At 45.7% G+C, this 27300-nt stretch overlaps 1 protein-coding gene and 1 pseudogene across 4 annotated transcripts in view; one reads left to right on the top strand and one right to left on the bottom strand.

Moving 5' to 3' along the window:
• Window positions 1-137: 137 nt before the first annotated feature.
• LOC120093663 (uncharacterized) overlaps window positions 138-27300 on the top strand; it is a 107655-nt gene continuing 80492 nt past the window's right edge. Inside the window, exons 1-3 of one of the 3 annotated variants that reach the window (XR_015625608.1) lie at window positions 244-298; window positions 15294-15372; window positions 15855-18386. Coding sequence is in view for 1 of the 3 variants with exons in the window: in XM_087559785.1 (XP_087415911.1) it covers window positions 194-298; window positions 15294-15372 (184 nt within the window). In the remaining 2 variants the exon portion in view is untranslated. Of the gene's footprint in view, window positions 299-5752; window positions 5888-15293; window positions 15373-15854; window positions 18387-27300 lie in introns of those variants that run through there. The other 2 variants (XM_087559785.1, XR_015625609.1) reach the window with 2 other exon arrangements.
• On the bottom strand, window positions 20047-20472 carry Rps12-ps1 (ribosomal protein S12, pseudogene; annotated as a pseudogene). The gene has a single exon (XR_015626151.1). The product of XR_015626151.1 is annotated as a ribosomal protein S12, pseudogene, transcript variant X2 (transcript).

Genomic DNA, 27300 nt, shown 5'->3' on the forward strand with positions numbered 1-27300 from the left:
AACCAGAGGCAGACAGGTAGCTCTAAAACCTAGTTAGTCTAGCCCATGTTACCTTTTGTGCCCTCTTCTGGCCAGGGTCCTAATGGGAAGGCTGTGGCAGGGCCGTTAGGCTCAGCACACAGGCACACTGTCTCGAATTAGCCTGGGTCAGCAGTTGCTGGCTTGGGTGTGAGCAGCCATATAATGTCACGCAATGTCAACCCTGAAATACATCTTGGGTAGGTTCCAGGGAGATCCAGGGCCAACAGGACACCGAGAAAGCCATGGGAAGTCTGGGAACCACTGTCGTCCCTTCCTGGTAAGCTGGGGCGTGCTCTGGTCTGGAACAGCTTGCTTAGTTGTAACTGTAGGGGAAGAAAGAAGAAAGGAGTTAATTCCTGGCTGGGCCTGTTTACAGGAAGCAACGAGCTTTGGTTATTAAAGTGGGCCCCATGTGGGAGGGGATGGATTGGCCTTCCAGAGCCTAGGTCACCAATAGAAATAGTTTTCTCTTGGCCAAGCATAGGAGAGGGCTTAGAGGATTGTTTAAAGTTTAAGATGTGGTGGCAGCAAGCCCACAGGTCTTGTGTGCTACATTCTCCTGCTCCCTCCTCTTAACTTCCTGTCTCTGCTTAAGAAAACACAGTGACTGGGGTTGGAGAGATAGCTAAATGGGTAGAGCACATGGTTAGCATGTAGGAAGTCCAGAGATCCACGCTCAACATTGTGCACATCAGGCTGGTGGTATAGACTTATAGTCCCAGCACTCCAGAGGCAGAGGCAGAAATATCAGAAGTTCAAGGTCACCCTGAACTTCACAGAGGTTCTAGGCAGGCCTGAGCGACCTGAATGCTGGACATACAGGGAGAATTTGTCCCTAAACTTCTCAGTTCTCTTCCTTTACCAGCTTGAATGGATTCTTCTGATGTTTATTTTTGTTTTCTTTCTGAAGGCATTTTTGTGTTTTGCCTTTGTGCTCACAAAACTTTTTTAGACTTCTTCATATGTTACATCCTTACCAGTTTCCCCTTCCTCCCCCACTCCCACTTCCCCTGTCCCCCAGATCTATTCCTCCTCTGTTTCCTTTCAGAAAAGAGCAGGCCTCCCAGGATATCAACCAAATATGGCTAACAAATTCCAATAAGACTAGGCACAAACCCTTGCATCAAGGCTGGACAAGGCAACCCAGTAGGATGAAAACGACCCCAAAATCAGGCAAAAGAGAGACAGCGCCCCGGTCCCAGTGTTAGAAGTCCCACAAGAACACCAAGCTACACAACCATAACATATATGCATAGGGCCTAGGTCAGTCCTGTACAGGCTCCCTGATTGTTAGTTCACTCTCTGTGAGTCTCTGTGAATCTTGTGAACTCTAGTTAATTGATTCTGTGGCCCATGTTCTTGTGGTGTCCTAACCCCTCTGACTCCTGCAATCTTTACTTCACCCCTTCTGCAGGATTTCCCAAGTTCTGCCTAATGTTTGGCTGTGGGTCTCTGCATTTGCTCCAATTAGTTGCTGGATAAAGCCTCTATGATAATTACGCTAGGCTCCAGCTTATGAGTATAGCAGAGTATCATTAAGATAATTTCATTGATTATTTTATTTTACTTTTTTTTGCCAGTTGTGTTTGACTCTCTTCTAGGTCCCTGAGATATCCAGCCTCTGGTTTATGGCCATGTCAGCCATGGCCTCCCTTTTGTGGCATGGGTCTCAAGTTGGACCAGTCGTTGGTTGGCCACTCCCACCAGTTCTGCACTTTTATACTTTTGCACATCTTTCAGGAAGAACAAGTAGTAGAAGGTTGTATGGCTGGGTTGCTGTCTCAGTCCCTTCACAGGAAGCCTTTCCTTGTTACAGAAGATGGCTGGTTCAGGCTCCATGTTCCCCATTACTGGGGTCATCCTCATAGACTCCAGGGAGTTTCCATTGCATGAGGTTTCTACATCACCCTTCAGATGATCCCCAATTCCAGTTGTCTCGCCAGTACTCTTTCCCTTCACCCCTACAACCTGACCCCTGACCCCTCCTGCTCTCATTCCCACGTAAACCCAGGACAGCTATGAAATCTATTCACCTCCCTTACCCAGGGAGATCCTTGCATTTTTCCTTGAGCCCTTCTTATCACTCAGCTTGTCTGGGTCTGTGGCTTGTAGCATGATTATCTATTAGATTATAGCTAACATATACTTATGTACATGTCTTTCATGCAGAATGATTTTTTTCTAGTTGCATCCATTTGCCTACAAATTTCATGATGCTCTACGCCCACCCCAAAACAGCTGAGTAGTATTCCGTTGTGTAAGTGTACCATATTTTCTTTATTCATTCTTCAGTTGAGGGATATTTAGGTTGTTTCCAGTTTCTGGCTATGATGAATAAAGCTGCTATGAACTTCACTGAGCAAGAGTCCTAATTGTATGATGCAGGATCCTTCGGGTATATGCCCAGAGTGGTATAGCTGGGTCTTGAGATGATTCGATTCCCAATTTTCTGAGAAGTGGCCATATTGATTTTCAAAGTTACTATACAAGTTTGCTTTCCAACCAGCAGTGGAGGAGTCTCCCCCTTGCTCCATAGTTTCACCAACCTGAGCTGTCACTTGTGTTTTTGGTTTTAGCCATTTTGACAGGTGTAAGGTGGAATCTCAGAGTTGTTTTGATTTGCATTTCCTTTATGGCTATGGATGTTGAACATTTTTAAAATGTTTCTCTGCCATTTGAGATTCCTCTGTTGTTCTGTTTAGAACTATACCCCATTTTAAAATTGTATCATCTGTTTTCTTGATATGTAGTTTTTTGAGTTCTTTATACTGAATATTAACTCTCTATTGGATGTGTAGTTGATAAAAATATTTCCCCATTTTGTAGGCTGGCGCTTTGTCCAAATGGTGGTGTCTTTTGCTATACAGAATCTTTTCAGTTTCATAAAATCCCATTTATTAATTGTTGATCTTAGTGCCTGTGCTATTGCAGTTCTACTCAGGAAGTTGTCTCTCATGCCAATGAGGTGAAGGCTATTCCCCTCTTTCTCTTCTATCAGATTTAGTGTATCTAGTTGTATGTGTGATGTTTGATGTGTGGTATAAACTTTAGTAATGTTTCTTTTACTAAATGCCCTTGCATTTGGGGCATAGATGTTAATAATTGAAACATCATCTTGATTGATTTTTCCTTTGATGAGCATGAAAAGTCCTTCCCCTTCTCTTTTGATTAATCTTGGTTTGAAGACTATTTTGTTCAACATTAGAATGTCTACTTCAGCTTGTTTAAATTATCATATTGCTGTTTGTTATTGAAAGAAGTCAGGGCAGGAACTCAAACAGGACAGGGACCTGGAGGTAGGAGCTGAGGCAGAGGCCATTGATGGGTGCTGCTTACTGGCTTGGTTCACATGGCTTGCTCAGCCTGCTTTCTTACAGAACTCAGGACCACCATCCCAGGGTTGGGACCACTCACAAAGGCCTGGACCCTCCCCATTGATCACTAACTGAGAAAATGCCTTATAGCTGTGTCTTCTGAGGCATTTCCTCAACTGAATCTCCCTTCTGCTTGATGACTCTAGCTTGTCTCAAGTTGACACACACAACCAGCCAGTACAATTTCCTTCACTATTTGTTTCCTGCCTTGTTTTAGGGGTGCATTTATTGCCTCTTAAGGACCTCTATCAACTTCATAAAGTTGGTTTTCAGGTCATTTCCTTGTGCTTCATCTATGTTGGCGTATTCAGGGCCTCACGTGGTAGGACAGCTGTGTTCTTTCTGGTGGCCCATACTGCTCTGGTGCTTGTTGACTGTGTTCTTACACTGGCACCTAGGCGTCTGGGTTTGGAGTGATTATAGATCTAGGTGCTAATTCTTGAATTTGTCTTTGTTGGATGGGTGTTTTGTTCCTTGGTTTCTGTCTCCTTCTTTGGGCTGCTGGTTTTTGTGACCTAGATTTCTGGTGGTTGGTGTGACCTCTGGTTTAGCAGGGAGTCTCTGTCAGGTTGGAGCTGGACTTTTCTGATGGCAAGCTTGTCCTTTGGTCAAACCGGTGATCCCTGCCTGAGCTAGGGGTGTGGAACATGGTGATGAGGAGGGGAGTAAGAATTGGGATTGTCGTGTGGGGCACACTGAGAAGTGAAGGAGGTCTTTGTGTGTGTGTGTGTGTGGTGTCTGTCTAGAGTTCCGGTGGCTAGTGTAGTCTCTGCCTGAGTTCACCTGTCTGTTTTTCTGGCTGTGTGTCTGCATCTGAGTAGTAGATATTCTTTCATGTAAGGGCAGGGCCACACAGTAGTGGGGGCAGGTGGTGGGACAGGAAGGAGTTTCAGCTGCTTTCGTCTTTTGGATCTGAACCAAGGGTGTGGAAGGGTTCCAAGGGCAGGTGGGCTCCTACCTATTCTTCTGACTGCTGTGGCCTACACCTGAGCTCTGTAAAACCCCAGAACTGTAGAATCAGATCACTTTAATTGTTCTTTCTTATTTGATGGGCATGGTCATGGCAAAGATTTTTAAAAGCTATGATATACTGAAGTGATAGTGTGGTGGAGGGGCTTGTTCCTCCTAGGCAGCACTAAGTGTCTAGGCTACCCCTGGGGTCACAGTATCTTGTTCTACATGTGGGTGACAAATGGATCTCCAGGTGTGTGTGTGTGTGTGTGTGTGTGTGTGTGTGTGTGTGTGTGTGTGTCTTTCTGACTGGGTGTTGGTAGATGAGAAGTCTCTTTACTACAGCTGAGCCTGGGGGTTTGTCTCTCTTTCAAGTTTACCTGTTGAATTCAAACTCCCAAATGCATGGAATTAGGAGGTGGGGCCATTGAAGAAGGGTATTAGTTACTGGGAGGGAGCCCTTGTAGATGGCATGAGCCCCTTCTAAGGAGTCCCACCATGGAAAGACCAAGCAGAAGGCACCATCTATGGGACAGATAGCAGCTCTCACCAGAAAGACATGTTAGCCCCTTGTTTGTGCACTTCCAGCCTTCAGAACAGCAAACATGGTGTTGGAAGTTATAAGCTTTGGCTGCTGCATTGTTTTTCTTATAGGAGAGAGTGCAGACTATTTCCTGATTTAGCCCATAGATATCATCACTGCTTCTAGGATTCCTCTCTCCTGCTAACTCCTCTGTTCTCTCTTGGGGACTCATTTTTCCTCAAGACAGCTTACTAGCTGCATGGTCCCACATGAGTGTAGCTAGCTGCATGGTTCTACATGCATGGAACAGTTAGTTTGATCTTACTTTGTGAGTCTGTAAAATGGCTTTGATCTCAGTTGTCCTTGCAATGTGGATATCTATCAAGCTGGGAAGAGAACAGCTCTGTGGAGGTCTGTCTGGCTCACTCGGACATGGCAGCTCCTTTCCCTGTAATCCTTTGTGTAGCCTCTGCCTTCTGCCAGAATCTGGAGACCACAGAAAGCCCCATTTAGCACCGTATCTTTAACACCCATCCCAGTGGTGATATAGCCATGCCTAACACGTCTGTCAGGCCCGAGGGTTTGCAGCTTGCCTGCCTACTTTAGGTTTTTTCCTTTCATGAAGGGAAAAGAAGGCCAGGTAGACAAATTATGTGAGTAACACAGTTGACAGAGGGTTTGACCAGTTTTGGAATAAAGGTGTGTAGGGATCTGCCACAGGCCACCCAGGTGGCATATAGCAGAACAAAGACGTTGGTCCTCTTTATACCAAAGCTTTCATTCCCACTGTAAGCTGCATGAAAACAAATGTTTTCTTTTCTGATTTGGGATGAGAAGAAGAGAGAAAAGCACTTGTTTGGATGCTTTGCTTTGCCCTCTGTAGTTCCTGTTCTGCACACCGAGTCCTCCTAGAACACGGTCACTTAAGATGGGGCAGCATCAGTGTTGACCTTGCTCCACTCCTGTGCTCTCCTGAGCCTTCCACGGCGCCAGTTTATCTGCACAGTGATCCTTCCAGGTGGGAATGATTTTAATCTGTTTTTTATAGATGCTGAAACTGAGGTCAAGTGATTCTCTGGAGCCAACCACCCAGGAAGTAGGTCTCAGAAGCCAACGTGTCACCCTTGGGCTATGCTGGATCAGACCTTCAGTCTAAGAGATAGCAATCTCTTAGTACATCTTTCCTGGGCAGCTCCTGGAGCAGGTGTTAATGCTAAGGGAACCGAGCAGAGGAGGGATTAAGGATTTGTTGTGATTTGTCACTGATTTGTGGCATGTGCCAGTTCTCTTAGTAACTCTGTATTTATTTCAGGTATTTAATTTTCCTGGTGAACATTTGCCCCAGGTACTAGGTTTCTTCTCATTTGCTAGATCCGAAAACTTAGGTTTGCAACATATAGAGCTCTTAAATGATAGAATCAGGATTTGAACCCAGGGCCACTCTTTTGCTATGTGGTGGGATGGAATATACTCCAGGTAGACAATCATCTGTGTGCTCATTGCTTCGAGGGAGGAAATGCCAAGGGGGAGATGGGCAGAGTGGGAAAGGAACCCAGAGGGAGGGTATCCAGCTAACCATCGCTGACTGAACTCATGTGGTAATCTGTGGCCCTGGTCTGATATCATCTCTGGGAATGGGCCCGGAGCACCCGTGAGAAACAGCACAACTGTTGAGCAATGCAGCCTTGTGTCTTAGGAAATGGAAAATTCTGAAAAGGAATGTTCTAGGGGGTTGGAGAGGCAGACTCACAGAGTTTGACAGTCTCATTTGTTCACTGGTCCCTGAGACCACTCTGCCTCCTCCTCCACTCAGAGCCCTGGCTGAGATATTTTTCTGTTTCTTCCAGTGTCTGTGGAGTTCCCCACTGCCTGTGACAGTCCTTCCCTCCCTCTTCCCCTCCCCCACCCATGTAGATTGTAAAGAGTGGCGGTGGAGGTGGGAGGGGGAGGCTTTATAGCTAGCATCCGATTTTTAAGCTTTTTGAGATGGGGAAGTCTTCCTTTGTAGCCCAGGCTGGCTCTGAAGTAGTGGCAGACTTCCCTTCTTAGCCTCCCTGACTGCAGGAATGCACCACCATCTAGCATCATTACTGAAAGGCCAGCAGAACTTGAGCAATGCTAGGCTCAGGGGCAGACTATCTCAGTCAGAAGCTTCTAGATAATTTAGATAATTTGAGAGAGGAAATGCCAAAGGGACAGATGGGCAGAGTGGGAAAGGAGGGCTCTGGGCCACACAGTATTCTGACTAGAGCATTCTTGTTGACGGGCGTGAATCATGGTAGGTGTTCTGTCAGCCAGCACAACAATCCTCTCCTTTCCACACCCTTTGTTTTTTCTCCCCCACAGCTGGTAGGAAGTTGGATATGAAAGACTTTCCTTAAAACAGTTCACTAACCCTTACGGAGAATTGACCTCCCCGCGCCAAGCCTCAAGAGACAGTGGCTTTAAAAAAAAAAAAAAAAAAAAAAAGGATGAAAAAGGTTTGGGGCCTGAGCAAGGTCCAGTATCCGGTATCCTCAGGGTGACTATGTCAAATGGTGCACTTTTGGCCATATGGGTCAGGTTTCTGGAAAAATGTGTCCAGGAGACAGAGCCCAGCTCGAGGAAGCAGGGCACTAGACAGACTGGGACCCTGAGTTTCTCGGCTCGGGTGGGAGGGAGGAGGCTAATCGTTTGGATGCTTATTGCGACAGGTGCCAGGCTGGGGCTGAGACAGCCAGCCTCAGGTGGCCTGGATGCGAGTGTGGCAATTATGGAGGTTGCAACACCGGGAGATAGAGACGTGATAGATGCCTGGGAGCCTGGGCTAGAAGGTACTGCAGGACCTGGCCCTCAGCGTGCTCACCGTTGCCCTGTGGTCTTGGAAAACCGAGGGTCCAGGGCCAGTTTTAGATGTGGTTCTTCCTCCTCAGCTACTGCACAAGACCTGGCTTGTCCAGGATGATGGTACAACATATCACAGGACGGACCTCCCAGCCCAGGAGGGACACAGGCTGTCCCCTGGGAGAGGATGAAAGAGAATTTTCATGGGTCATAGATCCTTGCTACATGTTTGATCCCACCAGGGATCTTGCCTTGGTCTTGCTTGTGTCTAGGTTTGCAAAGGAAAGAGATTTAGGCTCTCTCTTTTTTTTCCTAGGCTGGAGGTGGTCATACCTATGTATTTCTATCAGGATTAGTGAATTCTGTCTGTCTGTCTGTCTATCTATCTATCTATCTATCCATCCATCTATTACATATCTATCTATCTATCTATCTATCTATCTATCTACCTAACTATCTGTCTACCAACAATCTAATGATCTTTCTAGTTATCTATTAACATACTGTCTTCTTAGGGCTTTTATCTATCTATCTATCTATCTATCTATCTATCTATCTATCTATCTATCTATCTATTTGCCAACCATCTAATGGTCTTTCTAGCTATCTATTAACATACTGTCTTGTTAGGGCTTAAAAAGAAATGAAAAACGCTGCCAACTCACAGTGAATCAGTAACAACGAATTAGCAGCGCCAACCTGCCCTACTTCCTATGTCTCTGCCCTAATCTTAAGTTCTCTGAGCGCAAAGTTTCCATTTAAAGCAGACTTAGCAATTTTCATGAACCTTGGTCAAAAGCAAGTCCTGGTAGCTTCAGCAGGAGCTTTGTGAGCCTCTAAAGAGCCCCAAGGCTCGTCCATCTTCTAAAAAGCAAGGAGTGGATCTATGGCTTTTGTGTTTACTTTGTTTTATTTCTCTTAGTGTGTGTGTGTGTGTGTGTGTGTGTGTGTGTATGTGAGTGTGTGTATGTGTGTGTATATGTGTATGTGTGTGTATGTGTATGTGTGTATATGTGTGTGTTTGTGTGTGTGTATATGTGTATGTGTGTGTGTGTTTGTGCACCCGCTTGCACATACAAATGACCAAGGTTTGCACATGGAGGCCAGAGGTTGATGTTTGGAATCATCCTCCATCAATGTTCTAACTTGCTCACTGAGGCAGCATTTCTCAGTCATATTCAGAGTTGAACAATATGAGCCACTTTGCCAGTCAGCTTGCTCTGGGAATCCCATGACAAGGCTGGAATAACACAGACTAGAGGGAGGCCACACACATTGGATATTTATGTGGATCCTGAGGATCCAAATTTTGGTCTATGTTTGTGTGGTAAGTGCTTTAAAAATTGATCCCCACCCCCAGCCCTATTTTGTTTTGTTTTTTTCTTTTTTTTTTGACAGAATTTTATGTAGATCAGGCTGGCTTTGAATTTGTTATATAGCTGAGGTTGGCCTTGACCTCTTGATTCTTCTGCCTCAGTCTCCAAAATGTTGATATATAGTCTCACACCATCATGCCTGACTCTTTCTTTTAAATTTGTCTTTTTTATCTTCCAAGACAGAGTTTCTCTGTGTAACAGCCCTGGCTGCTCTAGAACTTGCTTTGTAGACCAGACTGGTCTCGAACTCACAGAGATCCATTTACCTCTGCCTCCTGAGTGCTGGGATTAAACACATATGAAACCACACACAGCTGTCATTTGCTTTTTTTTTAATGAAAATCTTAAATTTAAGAATTCTGTTACATGTTTAGATTTCTTTCTTTCTTTTTTTCCCCTACAAGTTTGAATAAAATGCTGTGTTATATCAAGCTGTCATTTCCTTGGTGCTTTTCTGAGGGGATGAAGATTTAGGTGGTCAATGTGCAAAGCAAGATAAACCTGACTTTTTTTCTCTCCTTTTGAGCAGTAGAGACTTCTGCTCTCTGGGAACATGGGAGATACCCTATGGGGCCCAGTGTCATTCTTTTATGACACACAACCAGAAAACAGCTCTCATGGAAATGCGTCTCCCTGTCAGGCTGTTGAGACAAAATGTGAAGCTTCAAGCATTGGGTTGACAGTGGACGCTCAGCAATACTCTATTCCTTCCTGCCTGTCTTCTTGGCCTACATTACCTCATCACTGTGGCAACTTATCCTTTCCCATTTCTGGTCAATTTTTAGATGCCATACTGATTTAGTGACACCCCCCCTTTTTTTTTAAGAGTTTGGTATTCGGAAGGGACCAGTATTGATCGTAGGTGGCACATGAATATATTTACGAATTCAGTCATTTGTTTATACTGAGGCTCCAACTCAGTCTTGTGCATGTCCAGACATCAAGCAACTACAAATTAGTAGGAACAACCTGCCCTATTTTCCTATTCTAATTGCAGCAATGTTTAGACCTGAAAGCAAAAATTCCTACACCTTAGCATTGGGGGATGCTGTGGTTTGAGTAAGAATGTCCCACATAGGCACATATATTTGAATGCTTAGTCACCAGGGAATGGAAGTCTTTGAAAGGATTAGAAGGGTTAGGAGGTGTGGCCTTTTTAGAGGAAGTGTGTCACTGTGGGAGGGCTCTGAGGTTTCAAGAGTCAATGCCAGGCCCAGGCTCTTTCTTTCTCTCTGCTTAGGATCAGGATGTAGGTCTTAGCCACTGGACCAGGGCCATGTAAGCTGCCATGTTCCCACCATGATAGTAACAGACTAACCCTCTGGAACTTGAAACAAACCCCCAACTAAAGGTTTTGTTTTGTATGAGTTGCCTTGGTCATGGTATTTCTTCACATCAAAGAATAGTGACTAGGACAGTGGATGGAATAGCTACTCATGGTTGTCAACTCGACTACATCTGGAATTAACTAAAAATGAAAGTTGTTGGGTATGCCTGTGAGAGATTTTGAGTTACTTGGATCATCCGACGTAGAAAGACTCACCTTAAATCTGGACCACATCTCCTAGTAAAGGCTATGGAAGAAACACATTTTTCTCTTTACTTACTTGCTTGCCCTAGCTCTCACTGAGGTGTTTATTCCTTCACTGGCATTAGAGCCTCTTTTTTTTTTCTGGATTCTGGTATATACTGAAGACCAACTAACACATCTACCCTTGTGGACTAAACAAGTACTGGATTCTCAGGCTTTCTGTTAGTAGACAGACATTGTTGGACTAGCTGGACTAGCCTATGTGCCACTATTTCTATTAGTTCTGTTCATCTAGAGCAGCGGTTCTCAACCTTCCTTATGGTGCTACTCTTTGATATAGTTCTTCATTTCATGGTGATATCTCCCAACCATAAAATTATTTTGCCGCTCCTTCATAACTGTGATTTTGCTACTGTTATGAATCATAACATAAATATCTCATAGGCCGGATATTTGATATGTGACCCCCATGAAAGAGTTGTTCAACTCCTGAAGGGATCCTTACCCCCAGCTGGACAACACTGCTCTAGAACTAATACAGGAAGATTCAGGGGCAGTTTTGCTTAAAGACAGTGATGGACCATGACCTGGGTTGCAAGATGACATAAACCCTCTTCTCTATGCTGGTTTTGGGCCACAACAACAGAGTAAACTATAGCAGAAGGAGCCAAAAAGATGGTATGTTGTGGAAGTCAAGGGTAGAAAACATCTAGACAGACAGACACCAACTGTAATTATATCATTGTTTAGGTAGTGATAACTAAAATATCTGTACACATGCAGAAGAGTCTCACCATGAGGTGTGTTCTCTCTCTGCTTCTCTCCCTCCCTCTCTGTCCCTCCCCCACCTCTGTGTGAGTGTGAATGTGTGTGTGTGTGTGTGTGAATGTACATGTTTCTGTGTGTGGTGTGTGTGTGTATGTGTGTGTGTGTGAATGCATGTGTGTGTATGAATATACATGTCTCTGTGTGTGGTGTGTGTGTGTGTGTGTGAATGTATGTGTGAGTGTGTGTGTATGAATGTATGTGTGTGTGTGTGTGAATGTGTGTGTGTGTGTGAGTGTGTGTGTATGAATGTATGTGTGTGTGTGAATGTGTGTGTGTGTGTGAATGTATGTGTGTGTGTGTGTGTGTGTGTGTGTGTGTGTGTGTGTGTAGATGTTGAGGCCAGAGGCCAAACCTTGGCTATTGCTCATCAGAAGCTATCCTTTTTTTTGAGGCAGGATCTCTGACTGTTCTGGAACTCGATTGGCCTGTGAGTCCCAGACATCCTTCTCTCTCTGCCTCCCTACTGCTGAGGCACACTGCCATCTTTGTTAAGATTTTAACTGTGGGAACTGGGGATCAAACATAGGTCCTTGGGCTTGCACAGCAAACACGTTACTGACTGATCCATTTCTATGTCCTACTTTTTATTTTATTTTTTTATTTATATTCTTCATCCACAGTTGGTTTGTAGTCGACTCTGCAGGGTTGACTCCTGCCCAACTAGCAGCATGCCCAGAGCAGCGACTGACTTTCAATGAGTACTTACTGTGTGAACACAACTGTAATGTGTGCTTTACAGTGGGCTCAGTGCTTTTCAGCCCCAGTTGAATATTCAAACCACCTATACATATAAAATGATCAGGCCCCACCCAACCTCCATGAAGCCAGAATCTAGGTTGGGGCACAGACAGTGAGATGATTCACAAACTCGTCAGGTGATTTGGAGTGAAGTCACTGTCAGGATCCTCGAATTGACTCTTTCAACTTTCCACTGTCCCTATGAGGTGGTACCAGCCCACACCCCGTTTTTCAGGTGCTGATGTAAAGAAGTAAACCTCCTTATGGGGACCTCAGCTCAGGCACTCTAATGCCATGTGAATATATCATAGTCTCTGAGAAGAGAGGGGTCAGGATGAGTGAATGCCATAGGCCATGAAAGATTCAGGACTTGCCCTGAGGCAACTGCTAGGGTTTGAATGTGGGGTACCCCTCCCATGCATATGTTTTAGAAATTTAGCCCCAAATGCAGCGATGCTGAAAGGTGATGCCTGTACAAGAAGATTGGGTCATAAGGCTCTGCTTTGGTGAATGAACTCATTCATTCATGGATTAATGGTTTAACAGATTAATTCATTTGAGGATTAAGGGATTAATGGATTATTGGGGGTGAAAATGTTATAAAGTTTACTATTGGGTTGGGGGTGGGGCTGGCTTAGTCTCTAAAGCGCCTGCTGTGTAAGCACAAGGAACAGAGTTCGGATCTTTAGCAATCCGGTGCAGTGTATGTCTGGAACCCGACACTGGGAGGATCCTGAGACGCCAACCAGCCAGTCTCACTGAAATGGTGAGCCTCAGGTTCAGTCCTGCCTCAAAAGAGATCATGAGGAGTGGTGGAGGAAGCTATCAGATGTTGACCTCTGGCCTACATTTACAACTGCACACATGAATGTACCCGTCCACACAGAAACGTATAACAACATACCTCTCTCTGGTAGAATAAAATGGTTAAAGTCCCTCTCCAAAAGCCAGTTTGTTACATCTTGGGCATGTTGGGACACAGCAGGAAGGCCCTCATCAGAAGACAAACATGCCAGGACCAAGCTCTGAAAACACAGCTGCTGGAACCCCCGTTCTTCATGAGTGACACAGGTTGCCATATATAGTGACAGCATCAGAAGCTGCCGGACTATGACACTCACCCACTCAGGTTTCGTGGAATTAGGACTAGGACATTAGATGCTTGGTCCTTGTCTAGTGGGTTGTCATGGACGTATCCCTATTCCATGAGTCACATGATGCCATTGGCTTGATAATCTATAACATGAAGACCGTGGCTTCTCCGAAGAGCCTGCAGAAACCATCCTGTTCCACTTTGAGCTGCCGAGCCAGGGAGATGTTTGTGTGGTGATGGACAGAAGGGATCATGTTAGTAGACACATATGAAACTCGGGCTCTTGTAGACAGCCATGCCTCCTCCTGCCTGCTCAGGGTTTCACAGACAACATCTTTTACTTTTGTAATAAAATTGATGCTTAAAACAACAGCAGCAGCAACAACAACAACAGCAACAATAATAATAATAACAACAACAACAAAACCCATCCACTTCAGTGATGTTTTAGAGAAAGAGGTAATGAAATATATGTATTGCAAAGTTCCTTATGACAGACAGGAAATAGATCAGCATCAAGACATTCTACAAATAGTCTTCACTCTCACAGCCAAATAAGAGTGGGTTGATAATGTATTAGTCAGTTTTCTGTTACTGCAGAAAAAATAGTTGAAAGAATCAACTTAAAAGGAAGGGACGTTAGTCTCAGAGACCCAGTTTCAGAGGTTTCAGTTTATACTTACCTCCTGTGGGCAGAAGAGCATCATGATGAGACAGTGTGATATACCATAGCTGTATTTACCTTATGGACAGTGTGATATACCATAGCTGTATTTACCTTATGGACAGTGTGATATACCATAGCTGTATTTACCTTATGGACAGTGTAATATACCATAGCTGTATTTACCTTATGGACAGTGTGATATACCATAGCTGTATTTACCTTATGGACAGTGTGATATACCATAGCTGTATTTACCTTATGGACAGTGTGATATACCATAGCTGTATTTACCTTATGGACAGTGTGACATACCATAGCTGTTCACTTATGGCAGAGAGATACGTCAATATTTCTCTCAAGGGCACACTTCCACTGACCTAACTTTCTTCTACTGAGGGTTGCACTAGTTTCCAATGCTGCTGCAGGCTGAGGACCGAGCCTTCAGTGCATGGACCTTTCGGAACATTGGAAACTATCACACCCAGAATCCCAGCTCTCAGGGGACTAGGGTCAGAGAACAGGAATTTGAAAACCCATTCAGAGAAGTTTCATGACATGTGTAAGGCTTCACAGTGTGCAGAAAAGACGAAGCCAGTTAGAAATATTTCCCTGAACTTTGATCCACAGCCTCCCCTCCACCTGCCTCTCTCCACCTATAAACCTCCCACAGCAAAGCACTTTCTAGCTCATTCCCCATCGAGTGTCTTTCTCCCAGCCAGGTTGCTGACTGGTCTGGAAGCTGAGTCAGGGTGGCTGGGGCTCCGGCTGTGGCCAGAACTCACATGATGTCTAGACTCCTCCCCCACTGCCTTAGGCTCTTTTCTGAAACACACGGAAAAGGGTGAAGATGATGGGCTTTCCTCAGGCTGCAGATGTTTACTGGGTCAGACTGGTTGATTGCAAAATGTGGATTGGGAAAGGGTGGCGGGGGCAGGGCCCGGGATCTTGGGGCTAAGGTGGGATCCCAGTGAACAGCCAAGCACCTGCTGGATTTTGGTAAACATTGCTCCTCAGATCCCATCTCTTCCTGGGTCAACCATTAGAGTGCTTGATGTCCTCAGCCCAGGTTCAAGACCACAGCCCTTAGAGCAATGCCTGGTGCCTTGGGGACATCCACCTTGGGGACATCCTGCCTGATGCTCTAGAACCCTGGCTCTCTCAGAATACAATCTCATGCCTCCCTGCTGTGGTTGCAGGTCCCATCATCCAGGTAGCAGCTGGAACTGACTTCTGGACATCCTAGTGCTCAGCCTTTAGCATAGCCACTGGCCAAGACTTGGCCTTTTCTGTTTGCACAAAACAGGCTCCCTGGTGACCCCCAGGAGTCCTCACTGAGTGAGCTTCAGAAAGTCTGTCCTTCCCTTCCAGGAACCAAGATACAGGGATGTCAGGCAAAAGACCAGGACAAAGGGTGGAAGCTGGAGGCGGAAGCACATCCTCTCTGAAGGTAAGAGGCCTGGACTGGCTGGCCCACTGGTCACATGACCTGCATCTTTTTGTTTTTCCTGGAATTCATGCTGAATCTCCCTTAAGGAGTCTTGGAAGGAATTCTATGACATGATGGATAAGCAGAACCAAGTTCTGCCATTAAAAAAAATAGACTTTAAAATTATATTTTTGATGTCTGTGCATATGTGCATTGTGGTACAAAACACACATTAAGGTCAAAGGACAACTCGAGGGAGTCAGTTTTCTCCTTCCACCATGTGAATCCTGGGAATTGAATGAACTAAGTAAGGCCATCAGGCTTGGCTCAAAGTGCCTTTATGTGCTAAGCTATCTCACAGGCCCAAGTTCTTTCATTTTTGAGCACAGTGGCAAAAGACATAGGCCGTGAGCATCTTTCTAAGCCTCAGGTTCTCTCTCGTTCATAATGGACTGCCAAGCACTGCAGTGTTGGAATGACCGTGTATACTTTGCTCTTGGCAGTCAATGTGAAGAGATGAGAGACAGCCACACAAGAGGCAGGGGCCTGCAGCACCGGGACTGGAGCTCCTAGTTGCTACTTGCTGTGGCACCCGGTATGGTAGCCTAGAAGCTGGGCTCTGGCCCACAGATACTCAAGCCAGTCATCCTGTCCTCAGAAGTGACAAGAGCAGAAGAATACCCACTACTGAGGCTGGGCTTTTCTGGAAAGTCTGCTGGACAAATCCCACAGCCTTCCTGAAGGCTCCTGAAGTGGGTATCTGTGTTTACTCATGAGTACTGCCATTTCCATTCCAGAAAACAGTTTCCCTTCACATGGATGTTGTGTGGATTGTGAAGCCATTGGTGTGTGAGATGTCTCTTTGTATAGTTTCAGGCTGATGGGCTTGCGAACAGAAATCCATGTAAGCATTGTTTTGGAAACTACAGTGGTCAGAAACAAGAACCCCGGGGCTAGAGAGATGGCTCATTGGTTGAGAGCACTTGTTGCTCTTGCACAGAATTCAGCTTTGGTTTCTACAACCTATATGGTGATTGACAACCATCTATAACTCTAGTTTCTGGGGAGCCGATGCTGTCTTCTGATCTCAGTGGACATTGTACACATGTGGTATAGGCAAACCCAAGTACTCCAAGGTTTTGTAGCCCAGTGGTTTTGGTTCAAATCTCTGACCTGCTTCTTGCTACTCCTTTGATCCTGAGTTAATGTTTGTATTTTGTTTCCTAATCTCTAAAGTTAGATCATAGCTGTGCCATTCTGCTAGGGCTTTGAGTGCTCTGAATTGACTGACTGAATTTTAGTGAGGGTCTATTTGTGGCTCAACTCCCCATGTCTGGCATGTTAGGATGTGTGGATGGATAGGGAGACTGAGATTTTTTATTCCTAAAGAATTGCCTGCATGCGTACAATATATTTTGATAATATTCCCTGCTTCTCTCCTTAACTCCTGCTAGATCCATTTTTCAACCCCCTCCTTCCTCCCAACTTTGCCTTTTTATATTTTAGAATCTACTGAGTCCAGTTTGTGTTTCTCATATACTCATGGTCAGGAGGCTGTGTTCCCCTGAGGTCACATCCTTAAAGACTAATGACTTTCCCTTCCCCAGAAGCCATCAAGCTGTCAATAGCTCATCAGCAAGGGATGGGAACTGGTGAGAGCCTTTTCCCTCCGTGCTGGAATGTTTACTGGCTCAATTTCATGCAGGCTGCCACAGCTGGACAGCAAGCTTTAATTTCCACCTGCCTCAGATGCTCAGACAGGAAGAAAGTAGGCAATGAGAAGTTACCTTCTGTCTTAGGACAGCTGTAAAAATCAGACATAAGGTATGTCTTCTAAATCTACCACATCGGGGAGTACTGCCTTTGTGTAGCATGAAACAAGGGCCCATATGAGGTCTCCTGGCTTGTGGCTTGCTCACACACAGAACCCGTCTATAAACTCTGTTGGCTAGCAGTTAAGTGGAGAGTTTCATCCAAGCAGGTGGGGCCAAGGGTCCAGGTCTTGAGATGGAATGAGCACTGGATCTTGACCAAACATGGTTTTGGTTTTAGGCTCTTCTTTAGTCTTAAAGTTCTCTGAGCTTTAGTGGTGACTGTTGGTAAAATGGAAGCAGCATTGACATAGTTCTGGAGGCACCAAGAGTGACATTGTGTAAACAGGACTCTAAGGTGTTCGGGACAGCAGGTAAGGGATTCTCATGGGGTGAAATTTTCAGTGTACTATGTACCTGTCAACCCTGAGATCACTGTCCAGCTTGTTTGCAGGGTTCCCATGCCTTTAGTCCTTTGTGTGAAGGCTCTGGAGAGGCCCCCATGTTGGAACCTGGCAAGCATGAATAGGTATTGGTGGGTGCTGTGGGATGTGGGAGCCCTTTGAATTTTATGTGTTGAAAGCTACTCTCTAAAGTCCTGTGTGGATGATAGTTGAGAGTTAGCACATTTGGGTAGTGACTGGGTCATGGGGGCAGGCCAGACCTGATTAATATTCACTGTAGGAGTTGCCTTGTTAGAAGAGTGTGCTGTCTAGAGAACTTGATTGTCTCATCATGAGGTGCAGTGGCTCTCAACCTTCCTTATGCTGCGACCCTTTAATACAGTTCCTCATGTTGTGGTGACCTCCCTACCCCCAACCATAAAATTACTTTGTTGCTACTTCATAACTGTAGTTTTGCTCTTTTTAGGTAATTGTAATGTCACTGTCGTGACCCACAGGTTGAGAACTGCTGATGTACCGCCATTTGCTTTGTTATGACATTCTGTGCTACGGGCTTTTCATTATCTAGTGCCATCAGCCAAATTGACTCCTATTTTTTTTAACTTGTTTATTGGTGTATGTTAATTGTAAAAAAAATCATTGTTTTCATTGTGACATGCACGTAATGTACTTTCTCCTCTTCTCTTCCTCTTCCCTGAAATACCTACTTTCGTGTTGTTTCCCCAATGACTGTCTCCCAGATCCTGTATATGAGAGCAAGTATATCATACTTACCTTTCTGATTTGTTATTTTACTTAACATGATGATCTTTATTCAGTTTTGATTCATTTTGATCCATTTAAAACAAACAAACAAGAAGGTTCAATCTTATTTTTTCCTTGGATATCCATCGTGTATATACAGCATGTTCTTACCTCTGTGTCTATGCATCTGTTGATGGGCTGTTTCTGTAACTCGGCCATCATGCCTGGTGCCAAGATGAACACTCGGGTTGAGAACATGCCTGTGGTATGTTGACTTGGGGGCACTTCAAGGGTGGTACAGTGGCATCACATGGCCGTTCAGTTTTGAGAGGAAGTCAGATGCTGATTTCCACAGTAGCTGAGCAGTTTGCATCCCCATCAGCACTGCATAAACCTCCTCTTCCCTACAGCCTTACCTGATTCTGCTGCGCTCTCTAATTGTTTTTCTCTATAACTTCCCTGGGTGGTGCTATTCAGGTACAGTGCTGGGAAAGGGACCAAGGCAGGAGTGACGCTAAGTCCCCGATCTTTAGTTAGGAGCCTGAGCTCCAGCAAGCCTCTGCTGCTCTGTGGCCTGACCAAGTCACTCTCCTTTGGGTTCTAGTCTTCTCTGTTGTGTGAAAGAAACTACACACCATAGCAGAACCAGACCAATCAGGTAACATTTCAAATAAATTTTCAAGGTTACAAGAATTGACAGAAAAAGAACAGCAATAGCCAGGAGCTTTAGACTATAGCTTTACCTGTGGAACAAGTACGCTTCTGGAGCAAGAACTATCTAATATGGGTAGTTCATCGGCAGTGCTGGGGGACAGAGTATCCCCAAGGATTCAAAGTTCTTTCCCCCTCCTTCCCCCTCCTCCTCTTCCTCCTCCTTGTCCTCCTCGTCCTCCCCCTCCTCCTCTTCCTCTTCCTCCCCCCTCCTCCTCTTCCTCCTCCTCCTCTTCTTCCTCCTTTTCCTCCTCTTTTCTCTCTTCCTCCTCCTACCCCCTCCTCTTCTTCTTCTTCCTCTTCCTCCCCTCCTCCTCTTCCTCTTCTTCCTCCTCCTCTTCTTCCTCCTTTTCCTCCTCTTCTCTCTCTTCCTCTTCCTCCCCCCTCCTCCTCTTCCTCCTCCTCCTCTTCTTCCTCCTTTTCCTCCTCTTTTCTCTCTTCCTCCTCCTACCCCCTCCTCTTCTTCTTCCTCTTCCTCTCCTCCTCCTCTTCCTCTTCTTCCTCCTCCTCCTCTTCTTCCTCCTTTTCCTCCTCTTTTCTCTCTTCCTCCTCCTACCCCCTCCTCTTCTTCTTCCTCTTCTTCCTCCTCCTCCTCCTCCTCTCTCTTCCTCCTCCCCTCCTCCTCTTCTTCCTCTTCTTCCTCTTTTTCTTCCTCCTTCTCCTCCTCTTCTCTCTCTTCCTCCTCCCTGTCCTCCTCTTCTTCCTCTTCTTCCTCCTTTTCCTCCTCTTCTCTCTCTTCTCCTCCTCCCCCTCCTCCTCTTCTTCTTCCTCTTCTTCCTCTTCTTCATCTTCTTTCTCCTTTTCCTCCTCTTCTCTCTCTTCCTCCTCCTCCCCCCTCCTCCTCTTCTTCCTCTTCTTCCTCTTCTTCTTCCTCCTTTTCCTCCTCTTCTCTCTCTTCCTCCTCCTCCTTCCCTCTCCTCCTTCTTCAATGGGATCTTATGTAATCCAGGTCATGATCATAAATTTGCTAAGTAGCCGAAGATGACTTTGAATTCTTTTTTTTTTTGAGCCAAAATTTTATTTATTCATTTCTTGCATTTGAAGTATTCCTCGATGACATCCTTGGCCTGAGATTCTTTGCCATAGTCCTTAACCACCACACAACTGCAACCAACCACTTTCCCTGGTTTCCCCTCTCAATCGATTTTACAGAGGCCTACCCATTCCCCTAGTTTCTTGTTGCCATCAACCTTTATCAGGTTGATCTGGTGCTCAGCACAAAGCGCCTCCACTAGCTTGACATACATGGACTCATCACAGTTGGATGCAAGCACACAGAGATGGGCTTGGTGCTTGTCTAAGGCTTTGGCAGCTTCGCGTATGCCACATGCTAGGCCATCGTGGATGAGGGTGGTGTTCAGCACCTCTTGTAGAGCAGTGTTGACGCCCATTACACCTCCAGCAGCTATGCCTTCCTCGGCCATGGCGGTGGATTATGGGTGATGCCAAATCTTGAATGCACCCGAGCTTCCGCCTCCGCAGAACTTGGTGGCAGCAGGGGAGAAAGCGACTTTGAATTCTTAATCTTTCTACCTTCACCTTTACCTCCCAAGTGCTGACATGTGCTGCCAAACCTGGTTCAGAAGTTTCTTTGAGGCTTTAGTTTTTATTGCTTTGTGAAGTTTATGGGATATGATGGTCATAGGTTCCCTCAATGCTGGGGCTACCATTCTCTTTGCCAACAGTGTGTGTGTGTGTGTGTGTGTGTGTGTGTGTGTGTGTGTGTGTGTGTGTGTGATTTCTGTCCATCTCTAGGAACTCCATATCCCCCTACTAGATCCCACATATGAGGGCAAACATGTCATATCATCTTTCTGAACTCTGGGTAGTATACACTAGGATTATCTGGAAGTCTTTAGAATACTTCTGTGACTGGACCCTACCTGAAGAAGTACATGCAATCTTTAGAGGATAGAGCATCCATCCCTGTTTAAAAATATCTGCCCAAGTGATTTGAAATATGAACACCTGAGTTGAGAGACACTGGCTTAGGACTCACCAATGATCCAGAGAGAATGCTGCCTGGCACTTTTCTGGGCAGGTTAGTTATGGCTTGGAATGGGTGGTAGACCTCAGGAGAGTGACCTCTGAAAAAGCAGTTGAGGTGCCCAGTCTGATTGGTAAGGACACAGCCTCTGAAGTTAGATAGCCTGTGATTGAATTCCAATTCTGTTTTTATTGGCTAGGTGACTTTGGACAAATCGTGAATCTCTCATAAACTTACTTTGCCTACCTGTACAAAGGGCCTTATGATAGCATTCACTTCATGGGGCTGGAAAGGGTGAACGTATTCTGCTGCTAACTCAACCGGACAGCATTCAGCAAACAGCATTGCCGATAATGTGGTGGGAGGGGCCTATACCTTCTTGACTTCTAGACCCTACTTTGAAGCTCTGTGATTGGGTGGAGGAGTCTTTTCCTAAAGACAAGTTCATGTCTACTCTACTTTGTTTCATATACCAGATTAGTGCTTTTTCCTATAAGTCTGCTAAGTCTGTAGGCCTTAACCCTGGCTGTCAAGATTCCCAGGTACTGTCTGCCTTACCTCACTGTTACCTAGAAGGCCTTTGAGGAGAAGCCAGGGATTTGGGATTTGAAAATATTTCCCAAGTGTTATAGTTTAAATATAAAATATTCTCCAGAAGCTCATGTATTTGAACACTTGGCTCCCTACTGATGGCATTGTTTGGGGAGGTCATGGAACCTTTTGGAGGTGATGTTTAGCTGGAGGAAGTGGAGTGAGAGGCAGGCCTTCAGCATTGAGGCATAGCCCCACTTATGACCCCAGACCCTCTATGAGGACTGGTTCACTGAATTCAGACACTACCTGCTCCTGCTGCCGCACAGCTGCCTACCCCCATATCATTCCTGTCATGATAGACCATGTCTCCTTAAGCTGTAAGCCAAAATAAGTCACTTCTTGTCAGGTATTCCTTCGAAGCAACAAGAAGGTAACCTGACCAGATGACTTCTCCTTACTGCTGCCCCCAAGACTGGGGATGAAGTCAGGGTATTGTGCATGCTTAGGAAAGCAGTTTACTTTTAAGCTGCATCCTCAGAATCTCAGCCAAAGTGTCCTAAAAATTCAGCCAAACACTGCAGTGGATACAAAACTCCACGGAAGCCCATAAGATCACCTTTGTACCCAGGTCCACAAGTCAGCAAAAAGTCCTGTATCATCCGGTGAGTCTAGACATTTGCTTTGGAAAATACAGCTAACATATTTTCTAACAGTGGGGGAATTTCCATGGAGTCATTGCAATTCTCAATGGCTTGAAAAACATCTTTCTCAGCAACACCTACCAGGAGCCAGAGTCTGCTCCTCACTTCTTGAATCTTGGCTCATAATCCTTCATGGCTCTCTCATCTTTACTGTTTGGACCAGTTTCCTGAGACCACTGTGGAGGCTGAGAGGCTAGAAGGAGGACCAAGAGGCCCCAGTAACAGCCAATCACTACCCACCAAGCTCTCGAGTGGTCTTCTGTTCCAACTGACCAGCCAGCAAACACAAGCTAATGTGTTTTCAAGCTGAGACAAAGGCAGCAGGAGAGCTGATTTGACGATCAGAAGAACTGTGAGAAATGAGTGGATCTCTGTCAGTTCAGCCAGCATGGTGCAGGTTTATTACAAGGCAATAGATGCCAGGATTCTATCCATGCTGGGCTTGAAAGACAGCGCAGTAGGCAAAGTGCTTGCAGTACAATCACAAGGACCAGAGAAGCCTGGGTAAAATACAGGAGAGCAGGTGTGGCAGCATGTAACCCTAGGGTCAGGGAGTTTGGGACAGAAGGATCACTCGGACCCACTGACCAGCTAGTGTAACATATTTGATAAGCTCCAGGTTCAGTGAGAGACCATGCATTAAACATACACACATGCGCACGCACACACGCACACATGCACCCATGCACGCACATACAAATATACACAAATAATAAAAAAAGAGGAAAAGAGTCACACTTTTTCTTCCTTTACACTCAGAGTCTATATCAAGCAGAAAGGTGGCCAGAAAAGGAACATGCAATCTCCCAGTCCCTGGGGAGTCAGATCTGTGCCCCAGGTCAATCTAAGAGGCTGGAAAATCCCTGGGGGCTACATTTGGCTACTGAGGCCAAGGCCATGTAAACTCCATCTGACCCCTTTGCCTTTGGAAGCCTCATCTTCCCAGGACTTGGAGATCTGAGATTCTAACTATGCCTAGCATCTTCTATCTGCACTGTGGCAATACTCAGTCTGTGGCCTGGGGCCTTGGGAAAGCCTGGTGCAATCGTGAATGAGTTAAACGCTATCTGATCATAAGTCAGAGAGCCTGTTTTCATTTTCAAAACCCTGTGTGTCAGTGGCTCTAATGCAATGTCCAGCAATATCTTGAGCAAGTGACCGGCAGGGGACATAGGATGCTGTTTACTCAAGATAGCTCCATCACGCAAAAGCAGCTTGCCTAACCGGGTTTGTAAACGGTGGTTACGAGACCACCATTGCAACAGTGATTACTCTGGGCGATGGTCCCAGGAGGGAGCTGGTCCCTTCAGGTCAAATTTGGGGCTCCTTTTTACTTTCTGGAGCCCTGGGGACCCTGGGTCTTTGGCATTGAGCAGAGCGAAAGCAGAGTTGGGAAATCCTGATTGAGGTGCTGTGGCCTGGTAAGGATGACTGCCTCAGGGTGCAGGCTTCCTGCTGCCTTGGAAGAAAGAGCTTCAGGTGTTGGCAGAGTTTGGAGGTGGTTAGGGGCCTGCAGGTCTGTCTCGGGGGAGGAGTCTGGACACACAGAAAGAAAATGGTGATTTGGGCTTTTGAAAAGTTTGCTGTGGTTCTATGGGGCTGGGGACAGAGGTCAATTCTAATCCAGCACTAAAATCGGGGTGAGTGGTGTCTGTCTGCTGTGCCCACTGTTAGGGATGGCCCCTACAAGTGTTTCCTGGAACGTCAGATTGTTAGAAAGTCTTCATAGTTTCTGTTTCTCCCTTTGCCCAGGGTCTGAGTCACTGAGACCTCAGCCACCACTTCTATTGCTGTATCTTCCACAACTATAACCACCATCAACAATACTTTCACTGCCTCGTCTACCGCCATCAACACCATCACAATCACCACACTCACCATTAAAACAGCCCCCTCCCACATCGGCCCCACAAACGTGATCAATACATCAATACTACCACCACTATCACAACTAACCCTGTCACCACCACCACTACCACTCACTGTACCACCAACGCCATCACTAATAACACCATCACCACTCCCACTGACATATCCTGCCTGCCACTATCAATGCCACCACCAGCACCATTGTGACCACATTTACTCTGCCATCACCTCCCTAGTGAGTCATTCAATTCCTTTTTAGTATTTCCAGGCACATCCATATATATTCTTACAGCATTCCCATTTTATGTCTTGGAAAGTTAAGGCTTGGAGACAAAAGAATGTTTTTATCCCCCATGGAGACCTCTGGGTGAGTATATACTCTGTGTAGGAATACTCATAAGTCCAGGTGTGGTAGTCATATTTTCAAAACTTAAAAAATTAACTTTGGCAATAACTGGATGTATACGAAATACTATAATTTCAACCCACAGTTGCTGGCCTTTTCTCCTCCCCAACATGACCGCCCACCCCCAGTCTGGACTCACAGCTCACCTCATCTAGAGAGGTCACATTCTCAGTGCTCTGTCACAATATGTGGCTGGTAGCCAGGGTATTGGACAGTACTAATCTAGATCTTTCAGTGACCTGTATTCTCTTTCCTTATTAAAATCTCTCCCCTCTTCCATAATATTCTTCATCTTTTCTCTGTTACTAAAGAGTTCTGAGCCAAATTATTCCCTACGTCTTTCCTGGTTCTAAGGTTGACTGGAATGAAGCCAGTTCCTGCTAGGCTTTCTTGAGACCGGTAACAGATGGGGTCTGGGAGACAAAGGAAGAGACTGCCCCAAACTGTTGCCAGATATGTACTGCTGTGTTCATGGATATTAGGGACAGACAGTGACAGATAGATGAAGCCTATACTCAGAGATATACAGACAGGAAGTCATAAGGACCCTTTCACTCCAAGACACAAGACACGGAGGTGCAAAGAGAGGCACAGAAACAGGGTATCCTGAGGTCACTTCTGAATGTGTCTTTAAGTCCCTGATACTATTGGGGCCATTCTGCCCCTTACAGGCCAGATAAAATCCCACAGATAACACACATGTGATATGAACATTGGATTAAAGGCTCAAGTGAGGATGGGAGGTGAGGGGTAGTCAAAATGTGGGATGTATGAAAAAGCCTTAAGGAAACCCATTGCTTTATATGCTAACTAAAAGTAATGGCAAACCAGACATGTGTAGATCTCTAGTCTCTTCCTTCACCTGTATCCTACATTCCTTTTCTTTCACATATGTGCACTTTATGTGTGGACACTCGGTCACTGTGGAAAAAGTACTGTTCCCCTAGGCCAGCTAAGCAAAGTTCAACTGTCCCAGCTCATGACATTCCCTAAGGCCCTACCCAGCCATCTCTGTGGCTGCCTTTCAAGGATGTTGGAATTCTGCCTCTGTTTCTCTCTTTCTTTCTTTCCTAGGGGTCAACCCTGAGCTTCTCTCTTTCTCTCTCTCTCTCTCTCTCCCTCCCTCCCTCCCTCCCTTCCTCTCTCACTCTTTGGCTTTCCTAGACAGTGTTTCTCCACGTAGCCCTGGCTGCCCTGGAACTCTCTTTGTAGACGAGGCTAGCTCAAACTGACAGGAATCTGCCTGCCTTTTTTCCCAAGTGCTGGAATTAAAGGTGTGTGCCCATGCCTGGCCTGTTCCCTACTCTCTTGATTCTCTAGTTGGCCAACTCTCTGTTTCTTTTGCTTATGGCTAGGCAAAGTAGCTCAAAGATATTTTGCTCTTTCAGTGGAGTCTCAGCCCTGTGCTATGCTCCTGTTCCTAGCATCCCTGGCTTCAGCATGCCCTGAATTCCCACACCCTTGACATTGGAGGAGATTCTGAAGAAGGTGTTCAGGGGCTCACAGGGAGGACCCACCTTCCCCACTCTTCCTGCTGAAGATGTGCTCTCCTCATGCCTTCAGGGCATTCCCATCTATCTGTAAGTCCTGCAAGGCAGGTGCTACTTGATCCTGAGGGGGAGTAGCTGTCATAGCCATGTGCTATGACCGAGGGCCTGAATTCTTTCTCTAGTTCCTCTGGTCCTGTGTGAATGAGTGAGTGAGTAAGCTAACCTGGCTCAACTACTTCAAAGCTATTGGTCATCCTGATTAGGTCACCGCTGGTTGGAGGATGTTCCTTGAGTATTTCTCTGGGCCCCTAGAGGCATTGCTCAACCCTGACAAATGAGCGACGCAGTTCAGGTTTTGAAATGAAATTCTTCTTCTTCTTTTTGGTTAGATAGGGTCTGGTCTGGAACTCAGTATGTAGACTAAGCAAGCTTAGAGATCCGCCCGCCTCTGCTTCCTGAATGCTGGGATAAGGGTGCGTGCCACCACCTGTAGCTTGAAGTGAGGTTATTAAAGAGAAGGCAAATGATTTTGTTTCCATGCTCCTCCTCTTTTTATTTCTTCCCTTCCTCCACTCCTCCCCTTCCTTACCTTTCCTCTTTCACTCCATATTTTCCCCAATACAGAATGGTTCTACTCCAAGATGGGTCCATGTTGTGGTATACTTAAAAAAAGGCATTTGTTTTAACCTGCACTAGTGCTGGCACCATAGGGCCACATGGCATCTGTGGGGATATTTTCATCTCAGTCATCAAAGCATCTCAATTGCTAGGCTCTGTCCCATACTACACTGCTGATGACTACTCTCTGAGCCTGGCAATAATCTCTCTACCCAAGGCAGGTTGCGGGCTGGAGAGGTGGCTCAGTGGTTAAGAGCACTGTCTGTTCTCCCAAGGCAGGTTGCCACCATGCCAGACATACACATCCCAATTCCGTGGCGGGCCTAGTGTCCTGCCACCCCACACTCTCTTGAACTCAATTAAATCGCCACATGAAAGAACACACAACACAGTAATCTCTGATCCAATTGATAAGATATAATTGCCCACCTAGATAAGGTACATTTTGTTCATCTACACACACAAAATCCTGTACACATCCATCTCTTAAGAATATTCATAACAACTTGTAATAACCACTGTCATGTTCTCATTCAGCTGCTTCCTCTCCTCTCCTCTCTAAAACCTTTCTCCTGCCCATCCTTCCTTCTTGTCCAATGACAGGCCTTGCTCTATCCTGTACCTGCCTTCACCTGCATAATGACCATCAACCTACAGGTCAGTCTGTCCTGACT

Source organism: Rattus norvegicus, chromosome 7 (assembly GCF_021556685.1).
Source record: "Rattus norvegicus strain SHRSP/BbbUtx chromosome 7, alternate assembly SHRSP_T2T, whole genome shotgun sequence".
In the NCBI taxonomy this organism is placed as follows: Eukaryota; Metazoa; Chordata; class Mammalia; order Rodentia; family Muridae; genus Rattus; species Rattus norvegicus.